The sequence below is a fragment of the Carassius auratus genome, chromosome 29 (assembly GCF_003368295.1).
Source record: "Carassius auratus strain Wakin chromosome 29, ASM336829v1, whole genome shotgun sequence".
Classification (NCBI taxonomy): Eukaryota; Metazoa; Chordata; class Actinopteri; order Cypriniformes; family Cyprinidae; genus Carassius; species Carassius auratus.
In genome coordinates, this window is record NC_039271.1 from 8917882 (window position 1) to 8941552 (window position 23671).

A 23671-nucleotide genomic window follows, 5' to 3' on the forward strand; every position below is an offset into this window, starting at 1 on the left:
CATTTATACATACAGTATTGTTCAAAATAATAGCAGTACAATGTGACTAACCAGAATAATCAAGGTTTTTAGTATATTTTTTATTGCTACGTGGCAAACAAGTTACCAGTAGGTTCAGTAGATTGTCAGAAAACAAACAAGACCCAGCATTCATGATATGCACGCTCTTAAGGCTGTGCAATTGGGCAATTAGTTGAAAGGGGTGTGTTCAAAAAAATAGCAGTGTCTACCTTTGACTGTACAAACTCAAAACTATTTTGTACAAACATTTTTTTTTCTGGGATTTAGCAATCCTGTGAATCACTAAACTAATATTTAGTTGTATGACCACAGTTTTTTAAAACTGCTTGACATCTGTGTGGCATGGAGTCAACCAACTTGTGGCACCTCTCAGCTGTTATTCCACTCCATGATTCTTTAACAACATTCCACAATTCATTCACATTTCTTGGTTTTGCTTCAGAAACAGCATTTTTGATATCACCCCACAAGTTCTCAATTGGATTAAGGTCTGGAGATTGGGCTGGCCACTCCATAACATTAATTTTGTTGGTTTGGAACCAAGACTTGAATTCAGAGTTTGGGGGTCGTCTCACAAACTGCCTGTGGCCCTTGGACCCAAAAAGAACAATTTTACTCTCATCAGTCCACAAAATGTTCCTCCATTTCTCTTTAGGCCAGTTGATGTGTTCTTTGGCAAATTGTAACCTCTTCTGCACATGCCTTTTTTTAACAGAGGGACTTTGCGGGGATTCTTGAAAATAGATTAGCTTCACACAGACGTCTTCTAACTGTCACAGTACTTACAGGTAACTCCAGACTGTCTTTGATCATCCTGGAGGTGATCATTGGCTGAGCCTTTGCCATTCTGGTTATTCTTCTATCCATTTTGATGGTTGTCTTCCGTTTTCTTCCACGTCTCTCTGGTTTTGCTCTCCATTTTAAGGCATTGGAGATCATTTTAGCTGAACAGCCTATCATTTTTTGCACCTCTTTATAGGTTTTCCCCTCTCTAATCAACTTTTTAATCAAAGTACGCTGTTCTTCTGAACAATGTCTTGAACGACCCATTTTCCTCAGCTTTCAAATGCATGTTCAACAAGTGTTGGCTTCATCCTTAAATAGGGGCCACCTGATTCACACCTGTTTCTTCACAAAATTTATGACCTCAGTGATTGAATGCCACACTGCTATTTTTTTGAACACACCCCTTTCAACTAATTCAACTAATTGCCCAATTGCACAGCCTTAAGAGCGTGCATATCATGAATGCTGGGTCTCATTTGTTTTCTGAGAATCTACTGAACCTACTGGTAACTTGTTTGCCACGTAGCAATAAAAAAATATACGAAAAACCTTGATTATTCTGGTTAGTCACATTGTACTGCTATTATTTTGAACAATACTGTATATGATGCATTTATTATTATTTTTTTTTTTACCTCTTTTTGTGGTTTGAGTCAAACAGACCAGCAGCAAAGGCAGAGTAATAAGCTAACTAGTGTTATTTGTGGTTTGCCTGTGTGAGAGTCACCACCACAGTGCTAATACGTTGTGGGTTGGTAGCTTGAAGATACTGAAGGGGTTTTAGCATGTCACTATACAGTTGCTACAGTCTTCTGGTTGGCTGTTTCAGCATGTCTGTGCAGGTGCTATGATGTTCTAGATGGTTGAAATACAAAAATCAAGGACTTGATTAAAAGCACAGATACTCAAATAAAACACTACTCTAATAAAAGTATTCCTTTTCCATTTTACTAGAGTAAAAATACAAAAGCATTTGATCTTTAATGTACCTAAGTATTTGAAATTAAAAAAGTACTGATTGGTGAATGTTTTTGTAATTAAACATAAAATTTAATATTTAATCATTTTATATTATACTGTATATTTTATATAATCCTATTCCTCAAAATACTAGGGGAAGCTGTGCCTTGTCAAACACTATTAAGAATTAGAAGTAGTATTTTTAAAAGGGTTCGTCTTGTTGCTAAAAGTGTTTCTAATTGACAGTTATTTTGTACACTGTAATGGATTAAAGATTATAAACGGTTAAGAATCACATTCTATGTCCTCGTCTTTATTTATGTGGTGAAAAGCTGTGTAATTAGCAATACGATAATACATTATGCCTGTTAGGAACTGTTTTGCTCTGCGGAAGCTTTGCCATTATTTAAACTCAAATCAATATTTTGGGTCTAATTATTTATGTGGCAAGTAGGTGTGTAATAAGCAGGATAATGTTCATCCAGCCGGCTGTTATCACAATAAACTCCTTCAGGGTGATGCACTCATCCGCTTTGTGTTAGGGTTTATTCTGTGATAACAACCGGCTGGATATACATTTTCCCTTATTTTCTAACGTTACTGTGTGGTCGCTAACTAGCCTAAATCAAAAGGCTTGATTTTAGTCTTTAAATATGACTCCGGTCATTCTTGCCTGGCTCTGCCCTAGTATGGTTCCACATCTTTGTGTTTTAACATTATTCCTATTAGGAAGTACAGCAGCATTTAACCTTTTGTCTCTGCGCTTGAATGTTAGCTTCCTGTTCCTGATAAGATGTTATGGCACACACTGGATGTCATAAGAACATATTCTCTGTGGGAATCAGCCTTGCTCTAAACTTTTGACATCAAATCTCTTTATCATTGCACTTGGTGGCACACAGGCTGATAAAAACCTGTCAGGTAATAAGAACAAGCTTTAGAACACCACATAACTCCTGACAGTCTGAGACACAAGGCAAGATGCAGTATCCTTGCACAGTCCTGTTTTCACTATGGATATATCTGCAGGAAAGATGATTAAATATTGTTAATGTAACCATCTTGTGGACAGAACACAGCTGGCCTTACACTGAGAAGTCAAACGCTGCATTCAGACCACCCACTTTATCTAGGAACTACATGATTGATATAAGAGACACACAGGAATTATGTTCACAGACATTAATTATGCATATGCCATCACTTTCAATATTGATTAACTCATTAAAGTTGCTCATTAACATATCCGCTCTTTCTTCGGCGCACTGAGGTTTAAAGAGGTGACCAAAAATAAAATGCAGACTGAGTAAAACTGGACTTTTCTGAATAAATATGCACTCGTCCACTACGATTTCCAGTCTGCATCAGTATAGTGTTCCTACACTCTAGAAAAAACCCTAATGGAGCATTTGTATGGTGTAAAAAGAGCCAAATCAATTAAAAATCAAGCAAGGATGCAGGGAATTGCCTCTCCTATATGCTTATAATACACTAACCCAATTGAAACAAATTTGAGGCATTCTTTGACATAAGACTGTAGTCCAGAGTGAGTGTGTTTGAGTCTCTTACCATGTTCAGGGCCCTTGAGAGCCAGTCTTGTCTGGTGGTGGGGCAGAATCTCCATTTTGACGTGTTCTGAAGCGCTAGCTAGCAGCTGGGTGGCCTCGGCCAGTGTGCAATACTCCATACTTGTGCCGTCCACTGACAGGATGTGATCACCTGCATGCAGCGCACCACACCTGCAAGAGCAATGAGATCACATCCTGTTCTGCCAGCCACTTATCACAGGAACCATTTCAAACTAATTCTTCTCAGTACAACAATTTTTATGATCAAATATCAAGGCTAAGTGTAACTTATATTTTATTACATTTATAATTTGATATATTAGTTTTTATACATTATTAATATATTAACAGTTATTTTCAATCTCGAGTATAAGCATATACTCTGCAGTAGACACGCACATTATGGTTCCAAATTGGGGACCTAAATTGGCACCCTGTTGATGGCAAAGGGGTTTAAGGCGTATTATAATTTCATCCCAATGTTTCTCCCAAGAGCAAACTTTTGAATCATCTTCAAAGTGCTAATCTGTTTTGATGGAAAGGTTTTCACTTGTTCAGCACTCCGTCACCTTTATTATTGTTCCATGCCTTTCTGCTGGCATGAAGGCTAGATGAGTTATTGAATTTCTATAATTAGTTGCTAAGCTTTATGCATTTCAAACTTTGAACATTTCACAAGCAGGCATCGGGTTCCTGCAGCGCACATCTCTCCTCTCCATGCATTGATCTGGCTCACAGAACAATGGAAACATGATGAGCAATGATGCTTCTTTCATAAAGAGCCGAAATGGTTGCCTTCCTATGTATGTGGGAAATAAATGTGGCTGTAATTACCTATCGGCGATGCTGGCTGGTTTGACCTTGTCAATGATGATGACCTGCTTATTGCAGTACATGGAGGTAGAGAGAGCCAGACCTAAACTGGAGCCCATGGACTTGGCCACCTCCACCAGCAGCGGGCCTGAAGCTGTGGCTACAGAATCTGTAAAATAGGAAAAAGACAGTGATTATATTCAGAAAACGGAGATTGCAAGGGTACAAAGTGGCTCATAACCTGTGGCATTTTTGATATATTAATGCAAATCAGAAAGCTTGGGTTGGGTGCATGGGTGCAAGTCTAAATCAAAAAGCTGCAAAGAGAAAACTGAAACTGTGAAAATCTTCATGATTAAGTAAACAGTCCAAAGCCTTATATGCTTAGTTTGCATCCACTAAAACTCTGCTAATGATCATAATCCTCACTGCATGGACATAATGCAAAGGTTAAGAAGTATAATATGTATAAGATAAAGACTCTTTTAACTCATTTTAACTTATAAACATATATATTTTAACTAAAGGATTCATAATAAAATACCAAACCAATGCTATTTTTAAGACACACTGAATTATTACAGTGCATTGTTGCACGATAAAAAAATGCAATAGATGTATCGTTCAAAAATGTAGACAACAGTATTTTAGGGTGACATTAGGATAATAAATGAAAATACAGTCATCACATTATGTGAATAAAGTCGAAATTGAGAATCATCTAAAAAAAAAAAAAATAATTTGAACGTCACAAGATTAAAAAAGTAACCATATACATATATATTTCCTAGAATACAATTTTTGTATTGTGAAATTAAAAGTACTGTTTTTATTTCTCAAAATATTATTATATAACATTGCACTTAGTAGCTATGCTTTTTCACCTAAAATTAGTATAGCATTACTTTTCCCAAAATACTATAACACAGCATTATGAGTTTAAAGTCGTATTGTTTTTCCTCCAATTATTTTTAGATTGCATTATTTTTCTCACAATACTATTATACAGCATTAAGAGACTCAAGTATTGTGATTTCTTTGAAAATATTTCACTATTTTACTCTCATAACATTATTCTTTATTTTAGTGGAGTGTGTGAATACACCTGTGGCTTGTCTGCTGTGGCACCGTTGTGAACTTGAGGGACTGATTGCCTTCATTGCCTTCAGTACGAATTCCAATAAGAATCCCAATTACACCACTATGTTAACAGCTAAATTAGATATTTTGCTTCCAATGCAATGAAATTACATAAATTTGTAAGTGTGGCTTAAGTGCCTAAACACCTGGTAAAAGAAGGGAAAAAAAACATTACGGATGACAGTTATACACCCACACACACACACACGTACACACACCTCATTATTGTGAATGAGGGTGAGCGGCTGCGGTTAGACCTGTTAAAGTCTAATGGAGGTAATTCAACATCTCAGTTTAGTAATGGGCCGCACTAAAAGACCTCATTACACCATATGTCTTCAGCGCACAGAGGAAACACCACACGTAAACACGCTCCTCCAGCCCATTCCCAACATGGGCTGATTTCACTTGACACCCATTACAAAGAGAAATGGCTCCTGCTGTTGTGTGTGGAGCGGACAGAAGGAGCAGTCGGTCTTTAGTTAGAGCTGGTGTACAGCTGTCTGCTGTCAGGTGTGTCAACTTCCTCCCTGCGCTTGCGTTAAACACACTTGCTGCCATCACAAAAATCCCAGTGTACTGGGGAAACTCCTGCGCTAATCTAAAAGATGTTGCTTTGGTGTGTAAAGTGGATCTATAAAGACTCAAGCATAAAGTGAGACGTTTAAAATGTTGAACAGTGGTGTAGAAGCTTGGGCCGGGAACAAGTACCTACAGTGAGTAACAAAAAACTGTGTCACCTGTGATCGTTTTAAAGCATTTATCAATGATTTACTATATTAACTACATGGAACTATACTATTTTTGGGTGAAACATTACAATCTGATTGGTTATAGAACACGGTTCCTGAAGGTTTTATGAAGACGTTTTAAGACCAAGTAAAGATAATTAAGGAATTAACTGAATAGAACACAATACGTCAATATGGTCTCTAAATGTCAATGTCATTTATTAGTAAAGTTTAAAATTTGAAAACACAATTCTCCATTACTTTAATTCATTTGGCAAAAAAAAAGCTTTACTGCAAAAAAGTAATGTTCTTCCTCAGTATTTTTGTCTTGTTTCCCAGTGCAAATGTCTAAAGATTCTTAAATCAAGACACATTTACTTGACAAGCAAAACGACATAAAATAAGAAGACTTGTTTAATAAGAAACCAATATAAAGTGATTATAAAGTGAATTTATGATTAAAACAACAATAAATATCTGCCTTGTTTTAAGCATAAACTCACTCCATTGTGTTCGGTTTCTCAGAAAACAAGTTCATAATGTTCAATGTGAATCTCAAGTTAACTTGAGAACATTTATATATTTGCATTATATAATATATAAATAAATAAATAAATATATGTATTTTTTTATGCATGCAGCATTTAATGCTATGACTTTGTCAATTTTAGTGTTTCTGCTTGAAATTAATACTTTTTTTGGTCACACTTTATTTTAGGGTCCAATTCACACTATTAACTAACCATTAACTATAACTTTTGCCTCAATTAACTCCTTATTTGATGCTTACTTATAGTTTATAAGGTAGTTGTTAAGTTTAGGGAATTGGGTAAGATTATGGATGTCATGCATTATATGTACTTTATAAGCACTAATAAACAGTCAAAATGTTAATAATAGACATGCTAATAAGCAGCTAGTTATAAGTGTGAATTTGGAAACTACACTAAAGTGTTACCCTTTTTTTTATAGGCCTTAATTAGTTTAAAGGCCAATTAAGATCTGCAGAAACCCTGGAACAGCTAAACTGAAAATTGGCTGCAAGGTAGATTGTCTGAGTAGACAAAATGACCAACCTGCACATCTCTAGTGGAACTGTGGGATAGCTAAACATACTAAATGAGATCCAAGTGATCTAATTGAGCTGCCATGACAGCCGATTATGATTAAACCCCCCTTTCCAGCCCCTGATTTCCACCTTCACCTTCCTGTCCATCCTCGAAGAACCACCTGACACCAGCTGAACATGAAGGAACAGACTATCCATAAATAAAGCCAGAGGTGGAGAAATAGTTCAATCACATGGGTGCCATTACACTGACGATGGCTTGATTGAGGAGCTCACGAGGAGCGTTCGTGTTTCCATGAAAGGCTGTAGGAGTGTGTGGAGATAGGAGGAAAGGTGGTTGTAAATTGTGACGAATGCTTCGTCTCTGGTGATTAGTTTTAATCAAACCCTGTTCTGTGTGTATCCACTGGTGGAGATCTGAACGGTCATTATTAGTTCCTTCTCAATGGGAGATTGTGGAGTAAAGCGTGTGGTGTAAAAATAGATGAGATAATGCTCAATATTATGAAAAAGCTGGTCAGCAGCCGATCACTGAGAGTCAAAGTCACCGACGTCTGTCAGAGACTCATATATGAAGCTGACCTCTTTCCAACTGTAACTGTGCATATATGAATATTTTATTGAATGTATATTGAAAGCAATCATAGATTATATAAACTCATATTTTACCGAAAAGCAGTGATCACATTTTCCACTGTTCAATGATTTTTTAAATTAAATCTAGTAATTTCAAAAGGAATCAATGCAACTGCCAACTTCACATGAGGGCAAAAGATTTTTTCTTTTTCAGATTTCGTAATGGATTCAAGTTGTGTATTTGCCACGTGGACCAACAGAAAGCGGTTTCTGATGATGCATTACAAAATGGTGTACAATAATAATAATTTTTTTGAACAAGCTGTTTGAAATGAACTGTTCATAAGAGCTGATTTTCAGAAATGAGTCAAGATTTTTCAGTCTTCTGCACCAATGAGCATCTACCGTACCATGCAGGAGAGTTGATAAAACAGAAAGAAAGAGTGTGAAGTGAGGAGAAAGTGTAGAATGAGGGTAAAAAAAATTTAGGTGCGGAGAAAGCACATTAATTCAGACAGAAATCCAAGACAGAATGATCTGAAAGTTACACAGCAAGACTTAAACTAAGGAGAAAAGTGCGCTGACCAAAAACCCAGTTGAACAGGCACTGTGGGGTAGTTAGCGTTTTATGTTGTTCAAACAGATGGGCATATCAGTGCAGTGAAGCAGGATGTGCCTTTCCACTGGGCACAGCAAAAAGGGAATCCATCAATTCTGGGTCAGAGCCCAACAAAGACATTGGAAAGATGAGTTACAGCCACGGGCCACTTCAAATATTAGAGAATTTACTTTTCTTTTCAGTTCACCTCACTCGCTGTAACCCTCTTTCTTGTTTTTGGCATCTCATTCAGCTCTTTGGCATTGTCATGTCACAAATGCTACAAAAACATATCGACGTTTGAGAGCTGGATAACATCAAATAAATGTGATCTTTTACAAAATCGCTAAAAAGTTACATTCTGTAATTGCTGTTTTTAGACAATAGGTGTTTACGAATACTATAATGATCTTCCAGCTGGAACGACTAGACCTCGACAGAACACAACACAAGAACTGGTCTTCAAAGAACCACAGAGGGCATCTTCTTGAAAAAGTTACTGCCGTTAAAGAAAAAGTACTTGAAAGTAACGAAACAGTAACATTATAATCGTACCTAAAATGAAATGCAATTAAAAATGAAAATAAAACTTAGTGAAACAAATGTGCACTAAAATACAAACAAAAGCTACATTTAATTAATTGTATGTTACTTTTTCCTAATCTCTCTTCTGCCATTTCATTTGTCCAGCAATGTATTATTGAAATATTTCATAAAATAGTTTTAATCTTAAACCATTTATTATTATACAATTCAGTCATAATATTAAATGTTATGAACAACGTACATAATATTGCTAGCTCTTTTATGATAAATCCAATGTGTATTTTCCTCATGTAATTAATAAGAATTATATTTAGATTAAAAAAAAGTGAACTGTCTGGGGGCGGGATTAGTTGAAGTGGGTGTGTCCTTACCCATGACTGACACATCATACTCTATGAGAAGAGTGGCTTCCTGGCCACATTGTTTGAGGATGCTCATAGCCTCTGCGTGAGACACTCCATGCAGACGAATTCCGTCGATGCTGAGTAGCCTGTCACCGGGTTTGATGGTACCTTCCCTGAGAGAGAAGACAAAACACAAACGAGGACTGAAATAGCAGAAGAAATGTGCTGTAAACCAGAAAGGCACAAAGAGACACAATAGCATTTGTACTGTGTATCCTCTGCTTGTTTGCTCGCAACAATAAGCCTTTAAAATGCCGGAAAGGTTAGAGGCTTTATAATTAGACACGTTCCATCTGTTATCATGGCAGGCAGGTTACTGTACGTCTGCGCTAGAGAGACCTCACCCGAGATGATCCCATAGTAACTCCTAAACTACGAGAGCCAGGAACCGTACTGACGCTCAAAAGATATAGACATAAACTCATGTACCTTCTGAAGTACTCAAAAACATAAAAATGTGACCATCTCTAATGGAGAATCAGGAACTCAATGTTCTTGAACTGCCTGATGAGCACAACACTACTTTTGGTTAAGAGGCCTGATTTATGACTCAAACGAAATTAAATTCGTTGTTTTAATTTTCCAAGGTGGCTGCTTTCTGTGACTGCAAGATGTCAGAGGCCAGTCAATATTAAATTGTAGAGGAACAGAACACAATATTTACCCAGAAAAACAGGAGCCATGCCACTGAACAAAAGAAATGGGAATACTCTCTCAGTAAGAAATGAAATTACCAGTGTGTAAAATGAATATTGATAAGAGTTGAGGGGAAAGGGAGAGACGAGCTGGCGTGTAATGACGGTATTAACACAGTAGTTCAAACGCCAGAGCGAGTGAAATATCACGCCAATCCATTTGCAATTCTCAAGCGAGTGCTGAAGTTGCGGGGCAATCTATTCCAGTTCCGAAAGGAACTCCGACTGGGAAACACTATATTCATCAAGCAATTTCTTGCCATTTCACAAAAACATCTACAGTTCAACTATGCCGGACTGGTATATATAAAAATCCAATCCATTACAATGTACCACAGAGAGATTTTTATAAATTAAAACTATTAAAACCATTTAAATATTTAATGTGACATGCAAAGATAAAGTAATTAAAAAACATTGAATAATAAAAAATAAAAAATAAAAACTCCTACCACATACTCATTTATCGGTAGCACTTTATTTTACGGTCATGTTCCTCATTTACATACTATGTTACTATTATAGTATTTATAATAACTATGTAATAACTAGGTACTAACCCTGAACCTACCCCTAAACCTAACCCTACCCCATGTAGTCACCTTGTATTACCAGTAACTTTCTTAGATAAATACACCTTAAGTACACTTTAAGTACATGTAAGTACAACCACTGTAAAATAAAGTGCAATCAACAGCATCATAAACTCATTTTTAAACTATTTTTCCAAAACCTAGTAAACTCCCTACAGATTAATCACAGATACATTTATAACTGTTCCATAATGTAAGAAAATGAATCATACTAACGTTTTGGCCAAATTATAAAGCTGTATCCTTAGGGAAGGAAATCATATAATCCTGGGAGAAGATAAAGGCTGAATAAAAATTACAGATATACTTACATATTTATAGTTCACCCTGAAAAACATATTAAACCACACTAAGATGTTCAGAATGGTCTATCGGTGGATTTTAAAGGGATTCAGACCACTTTTCAGCTGGTTAAGCTGGGCCGCCCAACTAAACCAGCTTGGAGAACAGTTCACACCAGACAAATCCATTTTAAACCATCTGAGACTAGCAAAACAGCTTAGGCATTAAAGAAGGTTAAAAGTACGGATACAGTATCGGTATCGGACCTGATACTGTACTCCTGTACCCGTACTAGTAAAAATGCCCCAATACCAAAAGCCGATACTACATTGTGTGAATAAAGCTGTGTCCAAAAAAAGAAACAATGAAAACAGAACAACAGAGAGCAGAATGGAGCTATTAGAGATTAAGGATGTCTAAGAAGTACATGTACGTAATTAATATAATGTTAAACATTTAATATTCAAGCCTGTATAGCGGATGTGCGTGAGCTGAAGAGTTCTCGAAAAAGGCAGTCCAGTACGAAAACGCCCAAAAGTGGGTAGCTCCACAATTAGTTCTGGACCTATGATAAGGTTCCTGTGACACAAAAGGCCCTGATGCAATTGTGTGCACGCTGCACATATTTAGCTTGCTATAGAATTATGTTTTTTATTAATACAGAAGAGTCTACGTACAGTGCGCCTGATGCAAATTACATCACCAAAATAGTACACGCATAGTTGTATAATGTATACCGAGAGGTTCCCTGCATTAATTTAGGAAAACGTTTTGTGATTACAGTATTGTATTGCATTGCATTGCAGCAGCTCTAATGCGCCATTAAAATGAACAGTGAAAGTAACAAAAGCTTATACAATACATTTTCACATGTATAATTAAGTGTGGAAATAGCTGAAGGAAATATCTGTTTGCCAAGTAATATGATTCTTATTATTATTATTATCATTTTGTCTCTGTACCCAATATTTGTAAAAAATGACAAATGCTGTTAAAATACAGGTATTGATACCGGTGAAAACCAAAAATTAAAGTATCAGACTTGTTCTGAAAATAGTGGTATCGGTGCATCCCTAGTTTTAAGGTTTTAAAGAAAGTCAGTCTCATTAAAATTGTATAATTTTATTTAATTATTGTTTGTGCTATATGTATTTTTATGCTTATTAGAGTATCCTGACATTAGCTTAGCAAAATGCTAACACCAAACTCCATTTGGAGTCGAGTCAGTGCTATTTTTATGATCCAGAGTGTCTCTAATCAGTCATTTCTCAGTCCATTTCATTTAGGATGCCGTTTTTGTTTGGCGCTGAGGAATCCAGTTTAGTTCAAGACCAACTCACCTGTCGGCCGGACCGCCGGGTCTGATGGTTGTTATGGTAACCGGGCGAGATTTGTTTCTGTCTTCATGGGCACCTCCTACACGAAAAAAACAACAACTTGTTTTTAAATATTTAACACATGTAACCGTATAGCAAAACCTTACACTTCAGGATATTTCCTCAACATTACATATGTTTAACCTACTGTACACTTAGCAAATGAGGTGAATCAAAACTCTAAATACTAGCTTAGTGGCACATAGTAAGGGCCATTTGTTCACCTCACTGAAATTCCCATCTCATTCTCAACAAAAGCACCAGATTATACATTAAAGCTGCTGCTCGCTATAAAATTGCATGCCATTGAATTCACAAATGGAGTCTCAAAGATGAAAAGAAAGTCCTCAAAATGCCTCTATGAGACAGATTTGAGAAAAGGAGCAAAGCTAACCAAGACCTTGAAAGGAAATATTTCTCTCTCTCTCTCTTTAAAAGACTTCCTACTCTAGATGGATCTGGAAAATGTTTTATTTTAATGAAGTCTAAAATGTTGCTTGGTAAATACTTGGAAATGGAGCGTTAGTGGCACAGATGAATACTGCTTCGTCTTTTTTCATCAGGCCCAAGGGCAGTGAAAGAAATCTTCAGAGATTTTTTGTTTGATGTAGATGTGAATGAAAGTGTGTTGATGAGGTACGCTCAAAGATATTTGAACTGGGATGTGAGGAAGTCTACAGAGGCACTCACCTCTGATGACGAAACCAAATGTATTGCCTTCTTTGTGCAGCGTCACCTCCACGTTTTTAAACATGACCCCTGAGCCCTGTACAGCTGAAGAAGGAAACAAGCAGTTCAAAGTTCTGCCGAGATTTCAATGCACAACCAGAACACATAAATGAACAAACTAAATTGCAGTTTACATCATTGAGAACGAGGTAACTGAGCACAAGATTGCTGTTATAAAACATCAATTTTATTGCTATTTTGTATTTTCAGATTAGGATAATGTCATACAGTATCATTGAAACGTGTTGGTTTCAAATAAGTTTAGAAGAATTTGATCAAATTGAAAAAAAAAAGTTCATATGCATACATTATGTTTGTGTGTATGTGTGTGTATGTATGAGTGTGTGTGTAAAATACAATCATTTAGATGAAAAAGTAAATAATTTGATAAATTACATATATACACACATATGTGCACACATATACACATGTAATTTACATTTATAAATGTGTGTTTCAAATAAGTTTTGAATTTGATAAAATTCTCTTATCAATTTGTAAAAATTGTTTATACACATACAGTTCATACACATATTATTAAATTGTATTTTATGCATATATACAAATATGTGTGTGTGTGTGTGTGTGTGTGTGTGTAAAAAACACACAAATACAGTAAATATGCACAATTATTTATATAAAAATATAAATGCGTAATTTATATATAATACACAAACATATGCACACATTTAAGTAGATTTTTGTACTATTATATGTGTACTACAATTAGAAATTATTATATTATATTATATTATATTATATTAAGCATTAATATAAAGTACATCTGAAATATGTACTCTGAATATGAAAGGATCCTATGTATAGAAAATCAGTTTCCTGGGCCAACATTCAGTTGTGTTTAGTTGTTTAACATACAGTTTAGTGTTTACTTTTCAACATATTTACCTGCAGAATGCTGCGACTGACCAAACAGAATCCAGTACTCCAGCTTTTTTATTATAATAAGTGATACAGTTGATTTTCTAATCTCACTTACAGACCGGCGGCAGCTCGTACTCGACCTCCAGGACGACCCTCTCCCCCACATTCTTCAGCAGACTGATGATCTCATCATGACGAAACTTGGTCAAGTTGATTCCATTCACGGACTTTATGTAGTCCCCTACGTTCAACTGGTCACTCCTGCAAAGAAACAGACCGAGAAATAGATTCTACGCATTTGCTGGAGAAAATGTGCGAGGAGGAAATTGCATAACTGAAAGAAGGAAGAAAGAACAGTGAATAGGCAGGAGAGAAAAGAGCAAACAAAGAAAGAGAAGCAATAAAGACAGGCAGAAAATAAGGCGGAGATGGAGTCAGGTCGAGCTCGGAGGCGCTTTGATAGCTGATCTGAGCCCATGAAGGGAACACTTTGTTCCAAGAAAGCATCTAGTGAGATCAAGACAGCCTGCTCCAGTCTCCATCTCGCTCTCTCTCTGACACACATACACTCAGATGAAAGCTCTCGCGTTTTACAAGACGGCCTGATTGTCAACAGATTCTGGAAATACAAGTGTGATGTTAGGCAGTTTATTTCAGCTTGAGTAAAATTATAAGGGCAAGTGTCTCTGTGGTAATAAGATATAAGAGTTGATACGCAGTGAAACGTTTAAATATGAACAATTGATTTGAGGAAGAAAAGTATCTGTGACTGTGAAGAAGAGGGTATAAAACGTGTGCGGGTTTTACTATACGACGTGCAGTGTTTCAGTGTTCTGGGATATCAGTATGGATCCTTTTTCTGAGGATTGTGGGTATGTGTGTTTACGGGAGAGCTGATACACTAGCGAACAGTAGGTCGTCTGCCATGCCTGACAGCCAACAGGGAAATGGGAAGAAAGTTCTGGCTAATGCAGTATTGATTAAAATATTCTGTCTACCTTCTCACACACACAGAGAAAGAGAGTGACATTGTGTACAGAAAAAACTATGTACACACACAGAAAATACTTCCCAGACAATGCTCCAGCACGACTATGACTATGTAAACATTGATCTCTCTGGGCCTGTCTATTGATGTCTTAGCAAAAATTATTAGCATGAACACAAAAAGATAACAAAAACCTGACAACACAAAGCCTTCGAGGTGAATTTCTGCAAACTAGCATCTTACAAGACTGAACTGAAAGTTGTTTTTATATTTTCTAAAGAATATGTGATTGGTGCTTGCTAGCTGTACAAAACTAGCCACAACAACGCTAATGTACAGTTCATATGAGTGATTGCTACAGTATGAAGTTAGGGCATTTTAAATGTATTTACACTGAGCTATGGGGTTGCTAGGGTAGTTGCTAGGTGCCTTACTTAAGTCTACCCCAAATTTATGTTCGCTAGATAATGACTTAAGTACCTCTTTTCAGTGTAAGTCTAAGGAATTTTTTCTTCCCTAAAATGCCAAACAAAGATTTCAGACATTGCTCATGCCTGAAGCTGGAAGAGTTATGTGCTAAAAATTTGAGTTGGGTTCAGATTTTCACTCTAACAACAACAGCTTTAGCAAACAACACTAAATACTGTTTCTAAATGTTTCCCGAGTTTTGAATCGGAGATGTCAGACATCTTGAAAACACAGCACTGTTTTCAAAGAGCCACAGTGTTTTCCGAATTCAACCTTGCTAATACTGACCTGGCAGCGATGCCGCCCTGGCGCAGATTGGAGACGCGGGGCTTGCCGTCTTTGTCGATGCCTCCGGAGACTGTCAGGCCAAGAGTGGTGCCTTCCTTCTTGATCAGCTCCACAGTGCTGGTGCCCTTAAACTCATCTGCAATGCAGAAGGAGGGATGAGGAAGAGGATCATTGGGGGAAATGTGAGAGGAAGAGCAGAGACAGGAGATGAGAGGGTTACAGGAGCAGAGGAGGCCAGCCGCTGCCATACCCCACTCTCCTCTAAATGATTGTGATCAGGCGTCCCAGTCTGGCCCTCTTTTACACACTCCTTTTCTCTCTCTCTCTCTCTGTCGTTCTACCCTAGCTGGTAATTAGTTATACACTCTAGGGTGCTCAGTGTGTGTGTGTGTGTGTGTCTGCACTTAGCAATAGGTCAAGGACACAGTCTTCCCCAGAGGTGCGCGGAAACTGACAAAACCTTCTTTGATAACACCTGGGAAGATCTTCACTTGGAAAATTTTTAATTCAGTAAATAAAAATAAACTGATTAGAAACAATAATTAAAATAAAGAAAAAATGAATAAAAACAAGAAATAAAAATGAATAGATGAATAAAAGAGGCATGAATAAATTAATATTATAAATATAATAAATGACCATATATACACACACATATACATAAAATGTTATTATGAAATAATTATAAAATAAACAAAATAAAACTATATATATATATATATATATATATATATATATATATATATATATATATATATATATATATATATATATATATATATATATATATACATATATACACACACACACACACACACACACACACTGAAATGTATTCAGACACCTTCATTATTTCACACATTATCAAATTTTATTAGCTATAGTTTAGAAAATGCTAATAAAATATGACAGTTTACTTTATTTTGCTATTCTCACATACATAAATGAACTATAGTGTTATAAATATTTTTAAGTTCTTTTAGGGTTATTTCATAATTTGAATTAGCTTCATATAAAAATGTAAATTTTTTGTATTTTTTCCAATTGCTTCCCTTAAATCATTCCGTCTTATTTTTACTATCTTTCTCACCGTCTTGCATAGATTGGACAGGTTAGGACAGACGCGTTGCTCCCCTATCGACTGGCTGTCATTCAATCCCTCAGTGGGATCGTCAAAGTCACAGTTAAGAATCCTGCATATCTGTGCACGCAGGGCACTCTCTCCCTCCCTCTCAGACACCCTGCCATCACTACATCAGCTGTCTAAGCTGGAGAAGAAATTAAAACAAGGGATTTGTAATCCCTCTCTCCTGCCTGGAAGAAGGAAAAGATGGATTTATATGTGTTTGTTCGCTTTCCTTTCCTCTCTCAATATGTCTTTCTGTGGCGGGATAGATAGTGAGAAGTGACGAGGCTGTAAACCCCCCTGAGGCTACTGACAGAACAGAGTTGCTGAGCATCTCACCACAGGACGACAGCAATAACGGGACACTGTCTACAAAAAGAGCCTCTTTGGTGCTTAAAGGCTATAATGAAAGACACTTGCTCTTCTTTAGCAACAAAAAAGCTTCATAAATATTCTGGGTAAACACCACTGATAGAACATGAAAGCACATTAATGGAGTGACTTAATTTTGAACTTGAAAACATTTCACACCAATCCAAGTTTAGAAACTACATGCAAATATGCCAAAATGAAGCCTTGCTCTTAATTTTGTAATTTGTTAAAGTGGGTGGAACATTCACTGAGATGCATTTTGAAAAGTTTCTGCTCTGAGAGTAAAAAAAACAATACTTAAATGATTAAAACAAGCACAAACAGAACTCAGTGTATCATCTTGAGTGGTTGAAATGTACATTTCTTGCAATGCTTCAATATCGGTCGAAGCACAACCATTTCGGCATGCATACACTAGTGAACAGTTTCTGCATTGACAATGAAATCATGGTCATCTGTTACAAATCCATCATCTTATTTTTGCTTTAAAATCCATAACTGCAAAACCTTTACATGCAAATCACCCGCCCCGTAACCTCAGCAGAGGAAGAAACAGATATGACATTGCACTCGGTCTCAGATCGATACCGCTGCCATATGGACATGGGAAGGGAGAAACGTGAAACGTGACCCAGGACAGAGGGAGGTTAGCATGGGTCTCAATATCTGGCCTAAACCTGAACTTCTAGGCAAGCCTATGGAGCCAAGCAGGGGTCTTGCAGGGCAAACATACTGATATTTCAAAGACATCAAATTAATTGAAAGAGAAATCAAACTTACTGTATAATGTGCCAACAGGAACTGATGAATAATTTAGTGTGTGATTGTGTGTTTGGGCGTGATAGATGCAAAACATCTTGTCTTGAGAGAAAAAAATTAGAATCAATATTAACGGGAGTTCAATCTATAAACAGGCCTCATGTTGTGTGCCAGTATTTTGATAATTAATTGTAAAATAACTGCTCAATTTGCCTTCAGCTTTCATCAAATAATTTGATTAAAAATAACTTTACACTGCTGGGGATTCGCCTGACAGCAAAAAATTACAGTGGGACAAATCATCAATGTTGCTGTCATTTCTCTCCTCGCATTCGGGTGAGGAATATACTGGGTATTTCGGAGGTTTGTGGCAGCATTAAATTAACTCCCTTTAAATGTGGTAAATAGTAAAAAATGCCATATGTACAGCGTTTTAACAGATTAACATTAGGTGAATTTATAATAAAATGTATTTCATAGCTCTGGTTGCGAAATGTCTTTTTGAACTGTTTCTTTTTCGTAAATACCATTACCCTCCAAGCCAATGCATCCTTCATGCATGTTGTGAGCCCTGTCACGCAGCTGCACCAGGGGGCCCACTGGGGTCATTCAATATCCAAACAATTTGTGGCACAGTATGCCATGGTCATATTACAAGCTCTGTCTTAAGCTGTCTGGGGAAAGCGTGGTTCTCTCAGTTCACTGAGGGTTCAGAGTAATATCTCGGCCCAGAGCAAGAAAAAGGGCCACTGGGATCTAATGAGCTGTGCTTTGAGGGCTACACTGGGACAGGTGTGGAAGTTGATAAGTTGATCCCATTACTCGTGGTCTCATTTCATTCTATGTCCTCTCTCCCACCTTTCCTGTTTGAATGAGGCAGACAGAGCGAGTGTTGCTTTGCCATGTTGCTACAGTAATGAGACTGGCCATCGGCTTTCTCAAAGCTGACAGATTTCTGTGGCTGGATCGAATGTTATGCCCATCAGATGGGTATTGAGGGGAAGAGACAGAAAGATAGCGCTTGACACAGCATGTGCGAGAATGATACAAAGCAGGAGATAAAAGTACAGATGGAGTCAGTGATGGAGAGAGCAAGATATAGACGTCTACCTTGCCATTTGAGGCACTCGCAGGTTAAAACACTTATCACTTTTTCAATCTGTGGCAGAAAACATTAATCTGCGAACACAGACTGATCCAGATAGCATACTTGATAGATAATGCACTGGAAAATCCAACCAAACACAGGAAAAAATAATAATAAAAGGCCTCTTTCAATCCAAGAGGCAATCCAACACTCTATCATTTATTGTCCAAAAGTTAAGTTACATTTTTAAACATAAATTTATTAATTATACATTATTTAAATAATACGATTAAAAAATATTTGTTATTAATAAAAATGTATTTCCATAAATTGCACAAATGTAATGTAATTTAGGGATGCTATGTTCAATCAATAGAAAGCTTAATTATTCAGTAAATAAATCTAAATTTCGAAAAACTTAAGACTTCAAGTTTTGTGGTCTAGAGTCACATTTAGCTGCTGTTCGCCACGCTATAAGAAAAGACCCACCAGCTGCAAACCTCATACAGTGTGCAGGAAATACTTCTGTTTTCTATGAAAAGCTCAGGCAGGGACAGCAGCGAGGTGTCTGTGACATTGCCTGGAGGTGTTATGAAAACATTTGGTGAAATGCCCACTGTCAGTTCACGGTTTAACTCTCTATGAAGGCTGTAGGCGTACTAGCAGGTGGGCTCAGCAATGAATGGGCTATCCACCATTGAAACTTTTAGCAGTCAAAATGACAAATTGGGCCATAATTCAATATAGAACCAGGAATGACTAATGGTTGATGCTAGCAACCATTCGCAGGATATAAAAACAAACACATGCATAAACAATTGCTTCAATTATAACATGGATGGAAAAAAAGATTGCATTCATTAAAGAATTTCTAAACCGGCCCTTCAGAGGGAGGAAAAATTATATAACTAATCAAATAAAAAATTTAATTTGATATTTGCAATCTGAGAATAAACGATCTGGTGTTTAAATAATACAGCATTTCTCTTTGATGATGTTCAGTCAAGCAGACTTTTACACTGAGACACCCAATTCCCTTTTTTTGTCATCAAACTCTGTTCAGTCCAGTAAAATTGACAAACAGTGGTTCTTAAAGGCTGATTTTCCTTCTGATGGACATCATTTTGAAGTTGTATGTGAGACAGAGATCAATATCCCTGAACAGAGACCATTTAGAGATAATCAGAATAGTTGATAAACACCACCATAATGCACTTCTTTAATATCACCCAAACCACAAGCAAGAAGTACTTCTGGATGTCATTTTAATACTCAAAAGGCAAAATTTCTGTCTTAATGTGTGAAAAACTGCCTGTTCTTATTTGTATGCTGCACTAACTTCTCCGCAGGAGGACAAAACACAAATGAAAATACTATCTATTGGCTCCTGCACCAAACAGGGTCTTCTGGGAGAGAAAAAAAGTTTCAGCGCATTTATCATGGATTTTGCACCATTGAGGTATGAAGTACTAGCCCGCACATCTACTCACAATCTCTTTACTCATCTGCCTTTGACATTCAGTTTTAAACCTCTCAGAGAAACCAGGTTTGCTTTGGAAGGGAGGTTCTTCCGACTTTGGCCACATTTGGACTTGAAATGAACTCTTAATTATATTTACACTCTCAGTAGTTCATTTAATTAGTTTGCTCACAATGTTTAACAATACACATCACAGAGGATTGTAAGAAGTAACATTGTCGACAAAGGAGTTGGCCATTTCATCCAAAAATCATTGATGATTTCAATGATGAATGCAGAAAATTACATATTTTGACTTGCTATAAGGCTACTTTCTTAAATAGCATTTGTCTGACTCTGTATATTATATATACAGTTATTCTAAATAATAAAGCATGCATTTAAGCCTATAAATACATTTACTCTATTAAAAATGGGGTCAGTATTTTTATTTAAATACATAAATGCTTTTATTAAGTAAGGATGCATTCAATTGACCAAAGGTGACAATAAAAGACATTTAAAATGTTCTAAACATCAAACATATTTGTTTATTCAACTCTTTATTTAGATAAGAGTACAATTAGATAAAATAATTAAATACAAACACCTTTTAAAAGTACAAAAAAAAAAAAATCAATCATGGGTTAAAAGTTTCAAGACCTTTTTAATGTGACCTTCTGCAAGTTTTAATAAGAAAAAAACCTTGGGGATATAAAAGTGTCTGAAGTTGACGAAAACCCCAACAACAAAACTTCCCAAAGAAACTCCGCTCACAAGAAAGCACCACAAACAGCCCTTAAAATGAGCCAAAACCTCCATTAAGCTTTCACACCTTTGACAGCTTGATAACGGACCTCAGGCCAAATTATTAGACGCCTCTGCGGTTGCACCCTGCATTACATGCAGCTCTGAAAGTGCTAAATCACTTTGATGCAGCAACATTTTCAGCTTGCAAGCTAGCATTCACTGCCATCCACAGATAACTCATCTGTCAGCAGCCTGTCTCTTTCACTCATTCTGTGCCTGCCCAATGAATGCTAACATGGCATTTAAAAAGAGATGTGTATGCCAAGGGACAAGCGTGAGCTCGTGTGGTAGCAAGAAATTGAGGCTATACAGTACATGAATGATGCGTCCGTATCTCTTCAGCAGCAGCCCAGTGAGCTTTGGGACGCTCCTGCACTGCAGACCTCAGCTCCTCTGTATGTTGCTTAAAACATGCTATGATTATAACAAGTTAAAGAACACGACCCCTGGTGGATTCATTTGCGAAATTCCAAGTAACAATTTGCTAATCCCCTCATCCATATTAATAACAACGCAGAGGACTAATCGAGGAGATTTAAATGTGCAGCGAGATCAGTGAAAGTGCACGAATGGAGAGACTTCAGCCATTCTCAGCATTATTTCACAGCGGTTTGAGTGACTCTCCTGGGCGTCTCTCTCAGCGTTATAAAAACACAGAGATAGAATCTTGGAAAGAGAGAGAGGAGACTTGTTGAATCTGAAATGAAGTCATCAGGCTTTTCTAGCCAAGATCTCTTTGTTTTGCTACTGTTATTTTCAAGAATTTTACATACGGTTTACTTTCAGTTCATTCACTGGATTATAGAATTGAATTCCGCAAAAAGGTGTTGAACTGGAATATGAATTGAAACGATAAAGAGAAATTTAATGCATTAAAGCTACTAACTAAATTCAACAACTACACAAATACAAAATATGCTTTGCATCTTAACATACATACACAGTACATACAGTAAAAAAAAATGTTTTTGAAAGCTACTGTTCAAGTAGGATTTAAAAAAATAAATTAGTACTTTTATTCAGCAAGGACACATTAAATCATGACAGATCAAAATCAAAAGTGACAGTAAAGACATTTAAAATGTTTTTATTTATTTATTTTTTATAATAAATGCACCCTTTGCTACCTCAGTTCAAATTCCAAAATTGAAATTGCCTTCAAATCAGTTCTGAAATCTGAAATGAATTCCTAAATAGTCTCAGGTTGAGGGGCACAGCACAAAATTCATCATTAGTTGCTACATGAATCCATTTCCCACTATCCCAGCATATAAATGTTTTAAAACTAACACTTTAAAAATTCAGGATATCTACACTTACCAGATGCATTTAGAGTCTTTGGAGAGTCTAAGCATGGGAAGCTTGTTCTTTCTGTCTCTCTAAATAAAGCCACTCGGCTCTAGTCACGCTTCAGCTTAATGCTTCACTTTCAATCCTTTGTTTAAATTGATTTTATTATTCATAAACAACTCATTAGCATTATATTTTTTTTTGTTGTTGCATAAAACAAGATATAAACTTAGTGATGCAGTACTCTAATTATTAGTATTCCCTCAAATCATATAAACAGAACTTATCCAACATGTCTGGAATGCTAAATAATTCAAGCATAATGCAAATGAACAAATTAAAAGCCATTATTAAAGATTGTATCATCAGAATATGTTGCACATTTTATAGTGACTAATTTTGATTACATAAGGCTCAGGCCTTGAGTCAGTAACGGCCAATAAAAAAAAAAGAAAAAAAAAGTAAGTGATTTTCTTAGGAAGCATTATGAGAAGTGCCACCATCTCTGGCACCCTCAATTGCAAAACCGAACTCGAATTGCACCGAACTCGGCAGGAGCATCACAGTCTGCTCCTAATCTGTATTCAGATGGATGTTTTAATATGGCAGTCCAAAAAGCCCGTGCCCACGGTGTGGAGCTACATCAGAACGTGGGCACGAGGCCCCAAAGCCTTCATTCTAAACGCTAGCCGCTTCTGAAGATGGGTTTGATGTGCTTAGAGCTCTATACTAAGAGATTATACAGAAAATTTATTTCAACACCCTCCTAGACATATTTTTACCTCTAGCATAGAAATGTGCTCCGCTTCAAAACAGATCTCAACTAACACAGGAGGGGCACAATTCTTTACAAAAGTCTTTAAGCAGAAATCACTCGCTACAAATGCTTTAATAATCATGATAAAAGTAAATTCAGTCAAATGTGTTCAGACATTTGACCAGAAGAATATGCTAAATAATGTAAAGATATTGTATAAAAGGTTAATCAAAAACACTTATATGTAAAATATTGAAATGTTGTGAAATTAAATATATTAGATATATTATTAGATTAAATTAGATGAAAAAAGCTTAAAAACATTTTTTTTTACTACAGTATGTTCCCTTTGCAACAAACTTGATTTAAAATAAGTTTAAGCACTAAAGTTATTAAATCTAAAATTCTGATAAAAATAAATGAAGGCTAAATAGAACTAAATATACTAAATAAACTAAATATTACTATAACACTGGTAACAACAGCATCTAAAATAAG

General features: G+C 36.4%; 1 protein-coding gene across 6 annotated transcripts in view; it reads right to left on the minus strand.

The window, feature by feature from the left end:
* LOC113048001 (glutamate receptor-interacting protein 1-like) overlaps positions 1–23671 on the minus strand; it is a 226551-nt gene that overhangs the window by 42746 nt on the left and 160134 nt on the right. For all 6 annotated transcript variants that reach the window (XM_026209490.1, XM_026209489.1, XM_026209485.1 and 3 more), the window contains 7 exons: positions 15514–15649; positions 13885–14030; positions 12849–12932; positions 12123–12198; positions 9180–9325; positions 4170–4317; positions 3337–3506 (listed from right to left, as the gene is read on the minus strand). In XM_026209490.1, the coding sequence (XP_026065275.1) occupies positions 3337–3506; positions 4170–4317; positions 9180–9325; positions 12123–12198; positions 12849–12932; positions 13885–14030; positions 15514–15649 (906 nt within the window). The remainder of the gene's footprint in view (positions 1–3336; positions 3507–4169; positions 4318–9179; positions 9326–12122; positions 12199–12848; positions 12933–13884; positions 14031–15513; positions 15650–23671) is intronic.